This window comes from Pyxicephalus adspersus, chromosome 7 (assembly GCF_032062135.1).
Source record: "Pyxicephalus adspersus chromosome 7, UCB_Pads_2.0, whole genome shotgun sequence".
Taxonomy (NCBI): Eukaryota; Metazoa; Chordata; class Amphibia; order Anura; family Pyxicephalidae; genus Pyxicephalus; species Pyxicephalus adspersus.
The window spans coordinates 54,640,567-54,653,534 of NC_092864.1; the positions used below are offsets into that span (position 1 = coordinate 54,640,567).

Sequence of the window (12,968 nt, forward strand, 5' to 3'; positions counted from 1 at the left end):
CTTAATAAATCTGTGCAACCAATCTTGTGAATCTTCCTTATTTAGATGCTCCATGCTGGGGTACAGGCCTGACATCACTCCATGATGCATGACCAAGAGTCCTGCATTGTAATAGGGATGCCAAGTGTCTGCCCACAACCTGAAAGTGAGAAGAGTAGCTCACCTGCTGCTAGGTGAGATGGAAAAATATTATGTAAACTGGATTAACAGGCAAAAACAAGAGTTTAACCATTGCAATGTGAGGGTAGCTCCACTGTAAGAGTAGCTCTCTTATATAACTAGTGCTTAGCTTTCAGGTTCCTATAACAAAGTGACAAAGCTTCCAACTGTGCCCCTGCGCCACTGTCCTATCACATGGACTCCTATGTGTACTATAAAACACATCCAGTACTGCTTCATGTAGACGTTAGTGGGTTGCAACGCCATTCATTTTTTGGTCTAAGCATGGCAAAAATACAGCTACGTTACAGTGCATTGCAGCACTTTGTGTGTTGTGTTCAGTTGTGCTGCAAAAAATGTGGGATGACCTATTTTTACATGATGTGCCTCAACACAACAAAAATGTGTGCACTGAAGCTAACTGTGTTCAGGTGTAAATGTGCTCTTCAATCCAATGCTTTTTGAAAATGTTATCAGTAATAATCCTTTTTTTAACAAAAGTGGAGTCACATTTTATGGTTTTGAAGTGCGCCTGAAAAGAAAATGTCATGCTATTTTGTTGAATTCTGTAGAATGAGTTAGACTTGTTGTAGCATAAAAGATGGAACTACAAAGTGTGCATAAGCATGTACAGAAGAATAGAGGGAAGATGTTGCATCGGATTTCCCAAGACACACAATAATTGTGGATAATGTAATTGACCAACATCTACCTAAAACTAAAATACTAGTTACCTGTTTTATAAGAATGTCACAATGCAAAAAGATATACCTGTTATCCATGTTTTATTTTGAACACTATAATACATTAAAGAAGATATCACTTACCTAGACATACAAAACAGGAAAGAACTTTGCGGATGGTTTCATTAAACTGAGCGCCGCCTCCAAGCAGTATAGCCTGACCTGCTTCTGTGTTATTAATCTAGGAATAAAAGAAATGAAAACAAAGTATTCATTATCAATCCATAACATAGATCACTGGTTTGCTATATAGCCCACTCAAAGTAGGCCTAACGCAAATAAGAAGGTTATCAAGTAAAGGTCAAATGCACATGTCAAAAAACTCTGTAATATAAGTGTCTCAAACTGATGTCAAACTCATGTTATTGACAAAAGACTTAGACCCAGTGACCCTGGCCCTTAAATCGATTGTGAATTTTGTGATCTATCATTAGTTAACAACTCAGTAATTTGGATAGATTTTTTTTAACTCTACTAAATAGAACATACAGACATTTAAATCATGACACAAGGTACCTATATAAATAAAATGTAGCTATATGTTTGGTTTTGCCTTGGGATGCTTCCAATTTTAATAGCTATCCATTGATTCCCTTACACTTACCTTTAATGCATTGGATAATGGCCTGTCCTCTCTTGTTGTAAGGAACACTGAAGACACACCAGCATCATACAGTTTGAGTACAGCCTCATTTAGCTGTGGGGAGGCTCTAGTTGGAGCATTACTGAAGAACACAGCCACCTTTCTGGTTAGAAATCCGCCACGTGACCTCTTAAATGTGTTCCGTGCCACAAAAGACATGACACCATCAAGGCTTCTCTGCTTGTTAGATGTGACCAGTTGCAAGTTTCGTATCTCAGCAAGCAGTGCTTGTTTCCTGAGGCCTTCAGAAAAGCGAACTTCTGTGGTGACATCACTATTGTAGGTAAGCAGGGCAACACGGGCTCCTCTAGGACAGTTGCTCTCGGAAATTGCCAGTTGGTTTACCAATCGCAGAACTGCTTCCTTCATGTTATTAAATTGGTTTCGATTCACATCAGAAGACGTGTCAATAGCAAATACCAGGTCAGTGGGGAACAGAGGGCATTCTTTTTGACCTGTTTAATGAAGAACAATTTATGATATTTTACAATGTATCCAAGATGGCATGAATCACTTTGTAGGGTAAACAAAGCATTGCCTAGATGTACAAGGTAGCCACTTTTAACATAATCAGCTGCAAGAGGCAGTAAACTGGGTAATAAATAGCTTTTACTGAATACATGTTGCATGATTCATAGCCTGAGTATACTAACTAAGGATGAGAGAGAATGTCTCTGGCATTCTCAAAAAAATTTCCTCGAACTTCCAATGGGTCCCCAAAATTTCGGCGAACTGATTTCGCAGACCCATAGGAAGTTCCAGGAAATCATTACAGGAGGATTCCCAGGGCTGCATTGATTCATGCAGCCCTAGGAATCCTCGTGTGTGCGATCCCAGGGCACTAGTTGTCAATTAACCTCTAGTGCCCAGGGATCGCAGTGGTATGCATTCATTCATGCAGCCCTGGGAATCCTCATGGTGTCAGTGTGCGATCCCCGGCACTAGAGGTTAAATGGGGACAAGTCTCCCCATTCAAAGCCTCTAGTGCTCTCTGATTGACTGAGGAAAGGAAAATCCTGATGACGCTTGAGCTCCACAGTGCCCACAGCTACAAAGGTCAGTAAAGGCTTGTTTTAAAGCACATTTACTGCTTAAAATATAAATAATTGAATGTTAGTAGCCTGGCTACAGGTTCAGGGTAAGTGTAGATTTGCATTTGGGTCTACGTTAGATGGACCCCAATTATGTGTGTGCATCGATTTTTAAATTGTAGCAGATATTTGAACAAATCAGGCACACTGGGCTGGCCACACAATTCATCAAAAAACAGGTAAATTTGTGTTAAAAAGTATTAAATAATTTTACTTACCATAGCAGCAAGCTGTAAACGTTGAGGAGTATTATTGTCCACAAAGAAATAAAAAAAATAGGAAATTAAGAATTTAAATAAAAACACTAAAACTTTTGCTATGTTCATTTTCATTGTACAAACATATTTTAAATCATGCAACTTTATTTTATGTTATATTTATTGTCATGCTATCACAGTTGAATTACTTACGACATGTGTTTTTGATAGTCTTCACAAGTCCACATTGCTGAAAAAAAATTTAAAAAAGTAAAGTAAAATATATTGTGAATGTAAATATATTGATTACGTCATATGATGTCTCTATAGACCAGTTCTTACATCTCTTGAGCCTTCTCGTTCTCCCTTCAGGCCCTGGAAAATAAATATGCACACTTAGTAAGTACAATGACTTTTCCTTCACTATAAAATCATAGATGTGTACATATAATTTATACATCCACATTTTGTGTAACTTACACTTGGTCCTGGATGTCCAGGATCACCTTTAGTGCCGATTTTACCAGGGTCACCTGCAGAGCCCTAAACAAAACACATAAACAATATATCATCATTTAATGACAATCATAGATTTTAAGTTGTGCTGTGGTGGAAATTGCATATACGTTTAACATACAGCACAACCACCTAAGGTTTCCAATTGATTAATTAAAAATTAAAAACAGAGATAATAAATAATTCAATTTTTGCACTGGTATTCTGTAAAAGGCTTGTAATACGAAATTACTTTTTGGTCCTTTTATCAAATTGTTGCTTAAAAAAAAACCTACCCTTCGCCCTCTGCTTCCTTTAGGACCAGGCTCTCCATTAGGTCCTCTGTCGCCAGAGTCTCCCTAAAAAAAATATAATTTTGGTGTTTATTGATGTAGATTGCAAATATGAACAGTAGTCAGGTAGAACCATTACCTATTCAAATTCTGATCATTAATACAGAACATATTTAAATTATAAAGTTAATTACATCAAACAAAACCCCAGAAGGTTTAGAACCACTGTCAAGTTCTTATCACTGATTGCTACGCTTTACATAATTACATAGTTACATAGTAGGTTAGGTTGAAAAAAGACATAATTCCATCAAGTTCAACCACTAGGGAAATAAAGATATCCCAGATATAAAACCCTATAAGTCATAGTTGGTCCAGAGGAAGGCAAAAAAACCCTGGTACAATTTGCTTCAACAGGGGAAAAAATCCTTCCAGATTCCATGAGGCAATCGGATGTTCCCTGGATCAACAGTCTCTGTTATTTTTACTTTAAAGCTTTAATCCCCAGTTATATTCTGTGCTTCTAGAAAAGCATCCAGCTTTTTCTTAAAGCAATCTATAGTAGTTGCTGAAACTACTTCCCGAGGGAGCCCATTCCACATTTTCACAGACCTTACAGTGAAGAAATCCTTCCTTATCCGGAGCTTAAACTTCTTTTCCTCCAGACGCAGAGTGCCCTCTTGTTCATTGTAATGATCTCAAAGTGAATAATGGGGAAGGGAATTATCTATATGGACCATTAATAAATTTATACAGAGTGATAATATCTCCCCTTATACGTCTCTTCTCAAGGGAGAATAGATTCAGTTCAGCTAATCTCTCCTCATAGCTGAGCTCCTCCATTTCTTTTATTAGTTTAGTTTGTGAACTGGTGTCCAAAACTGGACTGCATATTCCAGATGTGGTCTGACCAATGCTTTGTACAGCTTTGACATTTTTCCCTTGCATACAGTCACTGTGACAGTATTTCAGAGACAGGAGAGATCTCCAATGGGAACACATACAGCCCAAAATCCCTTCTCTACCGATATAAAGAACAGTTTTACTTTTTTCTGTTCAATCTCACCTGTAACTGTTTTTTTCTGGTTAGATAATTCTAAATGTAAATTAGGTAATATATTAAGAAAAGAGATAGTATATGATTGAATAAAATAAGTTAAAATTTCAGATTACCTTTGGTCCTGGATATCCAGGGAACCCAGTTTCACCCTAAATAAAACATAAAAGATAACATGTAATTTAAACATTTTCATTTTCTTGAAATTTTACCAAAAGTGTAAAACAGTTTTTATATTATTAGAATTTACCTTCTAAAACTCCTAATGAGTGTTATAAACAAAAACTAGTCGTTTGTTGAGTTTTCAAGATTTCCTTGTCTACATGTCTGCCCAGTTATTATGAAAAAAATTCTTACCTTTCTGCCTTTAAGACCAGGTTTTCCAACACCATCACGGCCATCATCTCCCTGTAAAAATAACATTTGGTTTTCATTACTTCCTTCTTCTTTACTTTGTTAGCTTTATTCACATTTTTTTGATATGGCAACCCTTTATTTACCCTCACATATCTATTTACAAAACAATGGCATGGCAATGTGCTTTGCAAATTGCAGATTTCTCTCTGCAGACAGTGGCAAAGGAATCACCAAAGCAACTTGGTATGGTGCCCTGAGGTGGGGTAAGTTAGTATATTTACCTCTGCTTTTCCTGCTTACAGTCTGGTACCATCTGCCAACTTCTGGTTCCTCCAAACCAAATCAGGTTTGGAATTGTGAGGATGGCATTTGTAAGCAGGAGTGCAGGCAGTTAATATACCACTAAAGAAAATATTCTGTTTCTATCTCTGGGGACCAGGGGGCACATTAATTATAACCGCTATAATTGGGGCACATTTTAACAGTGGGGCTATAAATAAAGCCAACATAAAGAGCAAGGGATCAAAAATAATGCTCATAGCAGCACCTCTGCCTTACAGCATTAAACAGAAAGGTCTCTGGAATGCTGCAGACCCACGGTGTAATCTTTTTTAATATATGTCCTGCTTTTACCTAAATTATACAAGCAACATTTGTTTCCACTGTGATTTCCTTTTATAGGGTGACAATGCTTTTTATGTTTTGTTATAATACACTTACTTTGTACTCCAGAGTTAAAATACACACAGGTTTGTCTATAATTTTTGTGTACTTAAAAATCAGCTGAAATATGCACAGATCCCAGAAAGGTCATGCAAAGAGCCAACAGCATGTGCACAGCAAAGGAAGAGATAACATGAAGAAAGGGGGAACTGTATCAAAAATACATAAAACAATCCTATTATACCTAAAGTGCTCTGCAACATTTTAGTTCCATTTAAATTATATTTACTGAACTATCACAAATGCTGAGGAATGAATTCCCTTTTCTTTTTAGGACTACACTGATACATATAGGTAGGGAGCGTATTTTTTGGTGAAAAACTGATGTCGATAAAAAACACTTCTACCCATGTTCATTCATTTAACCTAAAGAATACTCATTTATGTATAATGGATGTACAGGTGTGCATAATATTGCTTATACAGATGTGAAGCCATTTGGGATTATCAAGATCAACTAATTACTACTTGCTATTGGCTACAGTGATCTTTAAAATAACTACCTCTAATGTTTTAAGGAAAAACCTAAACACTGTATTTGCAGGTACAGTGTACATTAGTTTGCCACTTTGGTTTGGTTATGTGGATCTACATTTATTATTCAGCTGTACCCTGCACATTTCCTCACCTTATACTTTTTAATAAGATCTACCAAGAACAGTTCTGTAAGCACCAGGAATTACCTTTCTTGTCTCCAGCTAGCAACTTCTGGTGCAAATAGCTCTGCCTCGGCTTTCTGTTTACAGAACCCCCATATTTTACTCAAAGAATTTATTCTGCTTGTGCTTTTCTGATGACTGTTTATTATACTGTTGGAAATGGCTGCACATGCAATATATTCATGAGTTTTAGAAGTTGCATATGGATGGTAAATATTTCTCTACTTACTGTCTCACCACGTGGTCCAACAGGTCCATCAGATCCTTTAGGTCCAATATCTCCAGGCTCACCCTAAACATTGGGAAAGGTTAAAATGAACTACAATTAAAGTAACTACAATTACAGAGAAATTTAAAATGAATACTAAAGCTACCTCATTTTTTTAAGCTGTAATGCTTAGTAGCTTTGTCAATTGTATATCTACATAATATTAATGTAACTTTAGTTTTTAGATAAAATATATATTCTGGATATACCTTACTGTAAAACAATATATATATATATACAAAGACCAACAATACAATCTAAACGCATAGATTAGCTCTAAACACTATTTGATGGCAATTTAGTAATAAATATTTAAATGACTGGTGTTTTGTATATGCCCAGAGTTCAGCTTTAAGTTGTAACTAAGGGAAAAGTTCTCTTTCATTTTGATCCAATAACTCTTACTAATAAAGAGATTTCAGGTAACTTCTCATCTTTATCTTTCTTTATAGTGGATGATATAAAACAGGAGGCTACAAAAAAATCATGATGTGCCAAAGTCAGGGAAACTTTCTATGCATCTCTAGATATATTATATATATATATATATATATATATATATATATATTTCTTATGTAGGCAAATTGATTTCTAAGATTTGCTTTCATTTTATTTCAGTTTTCAATATCAGCTAACCTAACAGCAGTGATTTCTTTGTTTTAGTACAGAAAAAGTTAGTTGAAAACTACACAATAGCAAAATTTAAAGAAGGCATTACTATTTTATCCTTTTACTCAATAAAGAACAGAAAAGAAGACAATAAGAAACACTGCAGCTGGAGACAAACCTTGCGTCCCAGTTGTCCAGGTCTGCCACGATCACCAACAGGTCCAGGAGTGCCTCCTGCCCCCTAGTGGAATTTAGAAAATAAATATATGCAAATACAGGATCACTATAATAAATTTCATTTCCTTTCTTCATTCTTTTTACTTTGAATCACACTTCTGTCATTGATCTGTATCACCATTCGTTTTATACTCCAAAGATCCATCAATGGAATTAATACCATTTCAAGAACTGAAATTATTCTATTCTCAATATTATGCTCCAAAATTTGCTGGTGGTGCGTTTCACTTTTATGCATTTATAATAAAAATTTAGGTCTAAGGTTGTACCAAAGGCATGAAACCTCAAGAAAAATACCAACATGAAGAAGATGAAGGCACTTAATTTATTACTACTGTAACATGCCAAGCATGTACATATCATGATCACTCGATACTTGAAACAAATTAATTGATGGATATAATTTATTACTGAAAAACATATGTTGGAATCTATTATAATGTACGCAAGATGTACATGTGAGTAGTCATTTTGAACCTAATGTCTGATTACATCTGCAATAGTTTTTCTAGAAATCGTATCCAGATAACTTACCCTTGGTCCTGGGCTACCTTGTTCTCCCCTTGTGCCTGGAGCGCCTTGTTGTCCTGGCGGACCCTGCATATGAGAAAGCCCAGCAAGTTGTGAAAGGGCACATACTATAGAACAGATAACCTTAGTTATTATTCTTTTACCAAAAATAACTTACCTGAGGACCCCTAAGTCCTTGCTCTCCTACTCCACCAGCAGCACCATTAGGTCCGCTATTACCCTAAAGAACATATTAGATAGTTCAGTTAATTTTTTAGGATTTTTACAGTTAGAGACATTTTTTACAAGTTGGTTCATCTTGATAACCATCCCATTTCTTCTCCATACGTTCCAGCATGTGAAATGACATTAAAAAGAATGCATATTAGCAACAGAACTGTAGTAGTTAGTAGAATAGTAGGAACATATGTTTAAAGTATGAATCATGTGAATTAAAAAGTATGAATCATTCACATATTATAAGAATCATAATTTCACATGATTTAATACAACTTAGTTAATCTAAATAACCATTCAATTTCTCAGTAACTGGCAGTTGCTTAATCATATTACAGAAACCTTTGGACCATTTGTGGTCATGTGGGTTAAAATCCATATTTGTACCTTAACTCCAGGAGGTCCTCTTCGTCCTTGAGATCCCTATAAGGCAAAAAATAACATGTTCATTAAAGGCAGGAAGGGATCCAATTTACCCTAAAGAAAGGAAGGTGCTTTTAGCAACCCTTTGGACATTGGCTTGGTATGTTGTCATTGTTTTCTAACCTAGAATATTATATTTTTCATTTTCCGTATGGTAACACAATGCTATCTATAGCTTGGATATTACAACCTATACACACTGAACTGCATAGCTGCTATGGCAAACAGGAGCGTACACAATAATAACTGCTCTCAGGAAAGAGGATGTACTGTGTATTATACCCCACTTCTACAACTGCCAGGATTACACATTTGACCCTTTACTTATATATAAAGAATTTTATGTAATAGTAAACCTGGATATTGCTTTAAAATGAGAAGGTAACATCAACAAAGATTATGGGTTGTGTAGTTAGACCCAGTTGCTATTTATGGCCATAGGGGATTTGCAGTTCACCTGCTTTTTGGTGTTGATGTCGCTCAGCATATTACTATACAGGTTAGCCCTACCATTTTATGCTTTTAAAATAATCCAGAGAGTACTCACTACTTTTCCTGCAGAACCTTTTGTTCCTGGTAAACCATCTCCGCCGGCCTCACCCTGTTGACAGTAAAATAAACAATTACTTTTTGGTGTTAAACATATTTAGAATACTTTTATTCTGAGAACTTGTGTGCTATGAATCTGCCAACAATGAAAAACATATGCAAAATATTTAATTTTAAAAATAGGCACAGCTAGATTGCTAAATGAATGCAATACTCTTCTGAAGAAAAATGGAGCTTGGAATAATTACTTTGTAGAAGAATATAAACCTCAAAAACCTCTAGTCTAAGTATAAAGCTGCATTAGCATATATTCTATTTAATGGCATACTTAGACCTTGTAAATCAACTCATGGATGATAATTTAATTATCAGAAAAAAGTGTGGTTCATAAAATGCAAGGATAATAGATGTGCAGCTTTACACCAAAGGTTCAATGCTCTGTATAAACTGACCCCTGCCTCATGTTTTGTCTTTGAAAAGAATAAATTCCAAGAATTGACCTATATAGTAAGTAACTGGAAAATGGCTGTATGGTTGTATGACGTACCGGTAAGAGATCAGAATCAAATCACTATACAGCAAAGCTGATAACAAGGATAGTTTCACAATTGTTTGCTGGGTTGGGGTTCTCAAGTTTTCTCTGAATTTCTTGCCATTTCATGCCCAAACCTAAGGACTCCATGACCTTTGTCCCTGGTCAGATGGGTCCCTAGGAGCCAATTATCTGAAATAATAAAATATCTGTCCCTTACCGCAAGAGGGGCTTCGGGTATATAGATATATATATATATATATATATATATATATATTTGGAAGGGGGAAGGTTGATATTTTATTTTATCTTGTGTTGCTAAGGTTGTGTGGGGTAATTGAGCAGTTTTTAAGAAGTGTGCATTAAAAGCACCACCAATTCACCCCCATCACCTTGTTTGAGTAACAGTATGTTTACCTCCCAAAAAATGCTACCATAACTTTTCTAAAGATGTGTCTCAGCTAGAAAGCTATCATTTTTATTGCAGAAAAAGCCCTGACACATGATTTTGAATTCGAGGCTTGTTTGTTCCTTTTACTTTTAAGGCCTTTTGTAAATTAGGTTTTATTCTTCAAATAAACCAACAAAAGCATTACCAATACTAGCATTTACAATAGAGTTTTTTACAACTGTAATTGTTAACATTTCTATATAAAAAGTGTTCTTAGAAAACTATAAGCTGGTAATGATCCTCAGCCATATGAAAAGAAAAATTGATAGCATGTTCTAAATCTGCCCATAGTTTAAAAGAAAATAAACCCCATAGCAAAACATTTATTTATATGCTGCCAAGGCTGCTGATCAGACGGGTACTGTCAGCAGCGAAAACCATGAAAAGTCCTACACTGCAAATGTTAGGAGAACTGGCGATCTGGCTGACAACTCCACGCTGTGTGTCATCGCAATATAAAACAGTGTTTCTTCTGTCCGGAGATGTCATTTGCAGCAGCAAGGAGAACTAAGATAGCAGCAGCCCCTGCTTTTCTTTAGCTGTGCATCCTGATGGATTTATGGCATCCCCAGCATCCATTGTTAGGCTGATTCTAGAGGCTGATCAGCTCCTGACTCAGCCCTGCACTGCCATTGGCTGCTGGGAGTTTAAAGCCTCTCTGCTCCCAGTCACCAGTGCCTGTTGTAGCGTTTAGCTGGGCTTATCTGTGCTGGAGAGATTCTGAGTATTTTTTTTCTGTTGCTGACCTTTGCCTGTTCCTGACAATCTGCTTGAACTCAGCCTGGACCGACCTTTGGCTGTAACCCCGACTCTGCTTGTGCCTTTTCCTTTGTACCTGGTTTGGTGGACTGTGTATTGTTGGGCTCCTGGTCAGCTGCCGGCCTATCCCCAGACACCATTCCTTGCACACCAAGTCCTGGGGCAACCGAGTGCTTGGAGATGCAACCAGTCTACCGAGGCTGGGGCTGCTATAGGTAAAGACTGCGGCGTGAGATTGGGGGACTGGTGTCTGGAGAATACTGGTACTGACCAGGCCTTACAACTAAGCTGCATGGATCTAGTTTGGCAATACCATTGGCTTCTATTTTTGTGCCAGCGCTGCCATTACAAAGCCGAAGAAGAGGAAGGATTGGGGGCTGGAGGGGAGGAGGAAGCTGGATAGACTATCAGGGGACATTTCAACCTTCCTAAAGCCTAGGTAATATACACAGGGGTGTGGAGCAGTTGGAGGACAACTCTGTCCTTAGTGTGTTTCTGAAAAAACTACCTGAAAAAGATCTTCTCCCTTTTTATCAATATTAAATCTGATTGGGGTTATGCTGTATGTAAGCTACTTCTAAAAGCAAAAAAAAAAATATTCTACAGAGAAATTTGCGCTGCCAAAATGAGTCTCTAAAGGCTGTCCATGAACATTGTGTAGCTCCATGGCACCATGTGCAGCTGAAACCTGTCCCATACATTTACCTGTGTTGTGAGTCATTAGTGTAGCCATCAAAGCCACATAAAAAAAGGTCTTTTGTAAACATTATGGTATTTTTTTAGTTTTGGCATTGTAAAATATCCTCCGTAGCAGTGTTCAGTTTCCTATGTCTCTTCTCTGACAGATTGAATATCAATTTTCAGTGGGGTTCAGAGAATGTATTTTCTAAACTTATATATTTTTAAAAGAATGGTCATTAAATAAACCTTGGCTGATTTGATCATCCCTACTTTTGTAACAAAAGCTTTTGACAGACCTTACATGTATAATGCATTAACCAACAGAGAGATTTGGAGCTACCATTGCTCCCCTCCTTTAAAAAAAGATGGTCAGCTAGCTGTGTCAGAGTAAGCATAAATCATTAAATCATAGGAAATTTATAAAAAAACTCTAAAGGATTAAACATGAAAAGTTATAATATTTGGCTTGTTCAAAGCCATTAGGATACTTTACCAGACTTCCTGCTTCTCCTTTTGCTCCTTTTGGACCTCTCTGAGTTGAGTCGATTCCTGGTTCACCCTAGGAAATATTAGGAAAAAAAAAATTGTCAAGTTAAGTTGATTTCTTAATAATTATCCATGCATGCAAGCTAAACATGGATGGCATCTGTCCCTAACATTATCTGTACCAAGATTATGCAAAATTTCTGCTGTTTGGAGTATTGCATATTATAAAAATTTCCAAATGAGCAGCCAAGGAATGAATTTGATTTTGTCTCTTCTTTTTGTAATAATGACAATAAATGGCTACAACTGTATCTTATCATAAAATATCACATTAAAGTTGCTTTTTAGATGTAAATGTTCAGCCTAGTTCCTGGTACCATTCTGTGTTCATTTTCTCTCTGGTGTCTGTGGATAACCAAAGTAATAAATTGATCAATAAAGGGTTCCTCAACTTAACTAGTTTTTTTTTTTGCTTTTTTATACTTTCTGTTTTTTTCAGGGTACAAAATATTGTGATTACATTTCAAGAAAGCATTTTTTTGGGAAACTCAGTAAAAGAACAAAAATGATCCCTGATATAAAGCACACCAAGACTGGAAAACTTTGCCTGGCCTGGGGAACAAATTACATTTATTGACATCTATTTTACAATTTTCTATTTTACCAGTAAATTTGTAACAATCATTTATAGTGCACAACATGTATAACCTAAAGTAATGGTTATTGTTTCATTACAATAATGGTAACTCAGGGTTGAAAGCCCAACAGAGCTCATAGCATGCTCTTAGATAGACACCGCAGTATGGAAA

At 36.4% G+C, this 12,968-nt stretch overlaps 1 protein-coding gene across 1 annotated transcript in view; it reads right to left on the bottom strand.

Annotated features, from left to right (window-relative positions):
- COL6A3 (collagen type VI alpha 3 chain) overlaps nt 1-12,968 on the bottom strand; it is a 76,650-nt gene that overhangs the window by 16,367 nt on the left and 47,315 nt on the right. Inside the window, exons 21-36 of the mRNA XM_072418513.1 lie at nt 12,167-12,232; nt 9,249-9,302; nt 8,666-8,701; nt 8,220-8,282; nt 8,066-8,128; nt 7,473-7,535; nt 6,647-6,709; nt 5,036-5,086; nt 4,795-4,830; nt 3,625-3,687; nt 3,314-3,376; nt 3,176-3,208; nt 3,047-3,083; nt 2,855-2,866; nt 1,507-2,000; nt 987-1,083 (exon numbers count right to left, since the gene is read on the bottom strand). Coding sequence (XP_072274614.1) covers nt 987-1,083; nt 1,507-2,000; nt 2,855-2,866; nt 3,047-3,083; nt 3,176-3,208; nt 3,314-3,376; nt 3,625-3,687; nt 4,795-4,830; nt 5,036-5,086; nt 6,647-6,709; nt 7,473-7,535; nt 8,066-8,128; nt 8,220-8,282; nt 8,666-8,701; nt 9,249-9,302; nt 12,167-12,232 — 1,294 coding nt within the window. The remainder of the gene's footprint in view (nt 1-986; nt 1,084-1,506; nt 2,001-2,854; nt 2,867-3,046; nt 3,084-3,175; nt 3,209-3,313; nt 3,377-3,624; nt 3,688-4,794; nt 4,831-5,035; nt 5,087-6,646; nt 6,710-7,472; nt 7,536-8,065; nt 8,129-8,219; nt 8,283-8,665; nt 8,702-9,248; nt 9,303-12,166; nt 12,233-12,968) is intronic.